General features: G+C 37.6%; 1 protein-coding gene across 1 annotated transcript; it reads left to right on the forward strand.

Moving 5' to 3' along the window:
- Nucleotides 1–222: 222 nt before the first annotated feature.
- On the forward strand, nucleotides 223–4,457 carry LOC111901425 (nucleobase-ascorbate transporter 12). Its single transcript, XM_023897273.3, has 10 exons — nucleotides 223–1,022; nucleotides 1,306–1,403; nucleotides 1,498–1,668; nucleotides 1,840–1,940; nucleotides 2,038–2,173; nucleotides 2,270–2,320; nucleotides 2,389–2,676; nucleotides 2,766–3,000; nucleotides 3,640–3,926; nucleotides 4,034–4,457. The coding sequence occupies exons 1-10, from the start codon at nucleotides 503–505 to the stop codon at nucleotides 4,253–4,255; spliced, it is 2,109 nt and encodes a 702-aa protein (XP_023753041.1). The 5' UTR covers nucleotides 223–502; the 3' UTR covers nucleotides 4,256–4,457.
- The last annotated feature ends 1,404 nt before the right edge of the window (nucleotides 4,458–5,861 follow it).

Here is a 5,861-nt window from a genome sequence, read left to right on the forward strand (position 1 = left end):
TGTTTTCACTGATGGACCATCTATCACCTATCTGAAAAACAAACCATAATTAAAAAAGTTAAAGAAAGATATTAATTATTTATGGATGGTGTATCTCAATTGATATATGAGTAAAAGATAGAGGGGGAAAATTGGTTAGAGGCATGTTACAGGGGGTAATGAATAAAACGCGGTTTTTTCCCTTCACTGCTTCACGCTCCACACCGTTTTTTCTCTCTCTGTAATCACTTGTTATATTAGCTGTCTTCTCTCTCTCTCTCTCTCTCTCTCTCCCTAAAACACACACACTCTACTTAACTCTTACTCTCACACACACAAATCTTCATCTCTCTGCCGCCATGGGATTGGGATCTTCAACTACATCAACAACAATGGCGACAATCTGCTTTGTTGTTTGTTAGTTCACTTCTTTTGTGGACATCTTCTCTGTTTTTGTCTCAAAACCCTAACCCCAGATCTACCGCTACCATGAATTAACAACAGCTACAACAAGGAAGCGAGCATGGCGCAGAACTCAGACCCGACCAAGCGTCCCAAACCCGGCCCATGGCCTCCTGGTCAAGATTCTAACGACGCACCTGCAATGCCTCCTTCTTCATGGGCCAAACGGACCGGTTTCCGCCCTAGGTTCTCTGGTGAGACCAATGCCAGTGATTCCGGTCAAATTACCAGACCTCCGGTCGATCTCGAGGCTGGACGTGTCCGTCCGGTCCCAGCTGTAAACGGTACGGCTCCACCGCCGCCCGCTAATGCTCAGGCGCAGGTGCAGTCAGATAAGGATCAGTCGGTGAAGAAGAAGAGGGAGGCTGAGAGTGGTCCCGCGCGTCTACCGCCCAAGCATGGGGCTAATAGGCCGCCGGCTCATAATGCTGTCGCGGTTGAGACGCCTGCGGCGCCTCAGCCAAGCCAGAGAGTGGTTAGGAATGAAAATGGGGAGAATGCGTTGCCACAAACTGTTGATGATGAATTTGTTTCTCGTCATTCACATATGAAGTATGAGCTTAGAGACACTCCTGGCCTTGGTAAATATTCTCATGTTCCTTGTGTGTATTGCAGAATTCAAATTTTACAATTTGGACTTAAAAACGTTTTCTCTACTTCTACCTGATCTGCGTGTGCATTAGCAACTTTCTATTCTCTAACAGAGTAAAGTTATCATTTCTAACCACGATTCCTGTGAATTTGTGACTGCAATTGTACTAACATCATATCTTCATATAATATCATGGTCTTGAAACGAACATTTGCTCCTAACTGTATTGATATCTCTAGCATTTCTGACTTAAAATTGTGATTTGTCTTCAGTTCCCATTGGTTTCTACGGATTCCAGCACTATCTATCCATGCTGGGTTCACTGGTTTTAATTCCACTTGTTATTGTTCCAGCAATGGGTGGTGACCATGTAAGCACTTGAACTTCATGCCAGCTTAACTTGACTTACATATGAAACTCTCTATCTTCACTTGAATTATTCTGATGAAAACTAGTGGGTGTAGGAAGATATGTCAATGGTGGTCTCCACTGTACTTTTTGTTTCTGGAATGACTACACTTCTACAAGCAAACTTTGGATCAAGATTACCCCTCATTCAAGGTCCATCTTTTGTCTTTCTTGCTCCTGCGCTTGCCATAATAAAATCCCCTGAGTTCCTTGGATTGAATGGAAATGTAAGCTCTATCTGAATCATCAAGTTTGTTTCAACTTTCAATCAGATGTTTTTATGTATTTTTCATTATGTTATCTAACAGCATGATAAAACAATAACCAGCATTGTGATGTGTGAGTAAACAATATAAATCTTGTTTTATATCTTCTGATGAAAATAACCGATACTACAGAATTTCAAGCATATAATGAAGGAACTACAAGGGGCTATAATTATTGCATCAGCTTTTCAAGCATTTCTTGGATATAGTGGACTAATGACACTATTCTTGAGGTGTGTCTTACTTCTATAGCTCTCTTCGTTTGCAAATTTAAATGATTTTGTCAAATGTGATACAAAATTAACCACAAGATATGTGATGGTTGTTCAGATTGATTAATCCAGTGGTTGTGTCCCCAACTATTGCTGCTGTTGGACTTTCGTTCTATAGTTATGGTTTCCCACAAATGGGGGCATGTCTTGAGATTGGCATGGTGCAGATTCTTTTGGTTATTATGTTTTCTCTAGTAAGTTATCTATATTCTATAATCTCTATTATATACTTGTAGTTAATAAATCTGTAAATATTATATGCTTATTCATGTGTTCTGTATGTGTTTCAGTACCTCCGCAAAGTATCTATTTTAGGACACCGTGTATTCCTAATCTACGCTGTAAGTATACATAATTTCCGTTTCTTTATTTTATAAATATCTGAAAAATAATTTATATGTGAGTTTAGGTACCTTTGGGTCTAGCTATCACATGGGCAATGAGTTTCCTTCTAACTGAAGCAGGGGCGTATAAATACGATGGGTGTGATGTAAATATTCCAACTTCAAACATGATATCCAACCACTGCAGAAGCCATGTTGCCAGAATGAAAAGCTGTAGAGCAGATACCTCACACGCCTTAAATTCTTCCCCATGGTTCAGATTCCCATACCCATTACAATGGGGCACTCCTGTTTTCAACTGGAAAATGGCCATTGTAATGTGTGTCGCCTCTCTTATCACTTCAGTTGACTCAGTAAGACTCTTTCAAGTCTTAAAACTTAAAACCCCTCTCGTGAATTCATTTAAAATAAAAAAAAAAACCTTAAAATTTTGTTATAATAGGTGGGGTCGTACCATGCATCATCGTTATTGGTGGCGTCTAGGCCTCCCACGCCAGGTGTCGTGAGCCGAGGGATTGGTCTAGAAGGTGTGTCTAGCATCTTGGCAGGGTTATGGGGCACGGGAACTGGGTCAACTTCTTTGACTGAAAATGTCCACACAATTGCTGTTACAAAAATGGGGAGTCGAAGAGCTGTTGAGTTGGGAGCTTGTGTTTTGATCGTGTTATCCTTAGTAGGTAATGTTTAATGAAATGAACGGCTTTTTATAATTTTCCATATTTGGAAACTGTTTTTGTGAGGTAAGTTACATTTTTGGTTCACCGATAACTTCATTTTTGCAATTTTGGTCCCATTTTAGTCCGTATTTTGAAATATACTAATGATTTTGATCTTTGTGACAAGTAATATGACTATATTGCAAGACAGAACTTAAATTAAGCAACAAGTACTTACAAAAAAATTCAGAGAAGGGTAATATAGTAATTTTACTTGAAATAGGGACCAAAAACTTTTGAAAAATCACACAATAAGGACCAAACTGCAAGAGAATTTTTTGGGACCAAAATTGCAAAAATCACCTGTACTTAGGTCCCTCAGTAAAGCTGATTTTTGCAGGTTCCAAAAACTTCTCTTGTGAATTTGGTTTTTATTTACTACTTTGGTCCTTGTTCCAATTAAAATGAATAAAAATCAGAGAAGGGTAATATCGTGATTATACATACTTTAAACATGGACCGAAAAAGTTACAAAAATCTCAAATGTGGACAAAAATGCAAGAGATACCTTTTTGCAAAAACCAGTTGTAGTCAGGGACCAAAAGTGTAACATACTTGTATTTATTTAAATGGTTATCTTTTTTTTTTTTTTGGATGCAGGTAAAGTAGGAGGGTTTATCGCGTCAATTCCTCAAGTAATGGTTGCAGGGTTGTTATGTATCATGTGGGCCATGCTTGCAGCATTGGGTTTATCAAATCTACGTTACAGTGAAGCCGGAAGCTCACGAAACATAATAATCATTGGCCTTTCCCTATTTTTCTCACTTTCCATTCCGGCCTACTTTCAGCAATACGCTCTCTCACCTAATTCCAATTCCGCCGTTCCAATTTACTTCCAGCCTTACACCGTTGCCTCACACGGCCCATTCCGCTCCCAATACCGAGGCGTACGTATCAATTCCCTTATTTTTTTTTTACTTTCTTATTTATCCTTGCTCAATATTACTATATTATTAATTTTAATGAAAAGATTTCTGTTTTGATAAAATTACAGTTGAATTATGTGATGAACACGGTGTTGTCGTTGCATATGGTGATAGCGTTTTTGGTAGCTGTAGTTTTGGACAACACGGTTCCCGGGAGTAAACAAGAACGGGGGGTTTATGTGTGGACTGAACCGGAAGCGGCTCGAAGGGAGCCCGGTGTGGCTAAGGACTATGGGTTACCGTTTAGAGTTGGGAAAATGTTCAGATGGGTGAGATGGGTTGGGCTTTAGTGGGCCATCAAAGAAAATTTTGCCACGGGTTTGTAGTTGTGAATGGGTCGGGTCGGGTCGGTGTGTGTACATTGGACAGGGGGTTATGTGTTGTAATGTTAAAATTGTTTTTTTTTTTTTTTTTTTTTTGTATGTAGTTTGCAATTGAAATTCTTGTTCTATTTTCAAGTCTTGATATTTATTTTGTGCTCTCGTAATCATTCGTTTTGTGTCTATTAAAATGTGTACAAAATTAGGATTAAGATGGTGAAAGTTTGGGTTGATTAAAGATCATGTATTGTTAAACTAACGAGATATTATGTGAGTTATAGGTGTATAGCGTTTTATTCTGACGATTTTCTCTTTTATTTTTGTATTTGTAAACGGCGATTTTATGAAAAACACAAAAACCCTGCCTAAAAGGAGAAGTCAGGGCAAAAAAGAGTACAAAATTTTAAACAGGCAATAAACCTAATTGGACCAATTACAAGCGCTTAAAATTACCCTTATTACTAACATAATTAAAAGGGATAATGACTTAAAAGGGTAATATATTATTCGATTTGTACACATTTGGTCACTGAATTTTTTTTCGTCTATATTTACCCCTTCAACTTGTTAAACTGTACACATTCAGTCCTTATGACCGGTTACTCCAGGTTAGCCGGGAAAAATGACTTAATAGGGTAATATATTTCTCATTTTGTACACATTTAGTCCTTAATATTTTTGTACATATTTAGTCCTTCATATTTTTTTGTTTCAACATAAATTATTTTTGTTTTGTACACATTCAATACTTATAAATGTTTTCTTTGAGTTTTTCTCACGACATCTTACGTGGGACAATCATTGATGAAGTGTGGGGCTGTTGATGTTTATGTGTAATGTCACATTTTCACAAAAAAAAAATTCATTTTAAAAAAAGGGCAAAATTCCCTAATTATAAATCCATTATTAAGAAAAAACGTTTATTCCAAAATACACTTATTGAAAATCAGAGTAATATAAGTAACACAGAATCCTCAATATTGTTGATGAGTGTGTACAGTCATGCATTCTCCTTCTCACGACCAACGATAGAACCTGAAAACATAAACAACTGGGTAAACACACAGTTTAGTGAGTTTCCCTCAAAATACTCGATACAACAAATGTATTATCATGCATAACAGACCCACACTCATCAGATTGGAATACCTTGGCTCAATCAGTCATCGGACTGGAACGCCAACATACAACATGTCAAATCTGTCATCAGACTGGAATACCCAGGGTTTGTTGGCATGCCGCCTTAACCCAACTGCTCTTCTCGAGTCCTCGTGCCTATAGCTTATAGTCGGTCTGCACCAGGTATCTTGGCCTACATCATATAACAAGACCACCTCAACCTATCCTACCACCATATGACTATCCTACATAAGATGTCGTGAAAAAAACTTAAAAAATTCATTCATAAGTACTGAATGAATACAAAAATAAAAATGACTTATTTTGCAAAAAAAAATTATATTAAGGACTAAATGTGTACAAAAATATTAAGGACTAAATGTGTACAAAGTGAAAAATATATTACCTTATTAAGTCATTTTTACCGGCTAACCTAGAGTAGCCGGTCATAAGGACT

The sequence above is a fragment of the Lactuca sativa genome, chromosome 2 (assembly GCF_002870075.4).
Source record: "Lactuca sativa cultivar Salinas chromosome 2, Lsat_Salinas_v11, whole genome shotgun sequence".
In the NCBI taxonomy this organism is placed as follows: Eukaryota; Viridiplantae; Streptophyta; class Magnoliopsida; order Asterales; family Asteraceae; genus Lactuca; species Lactuca sativa.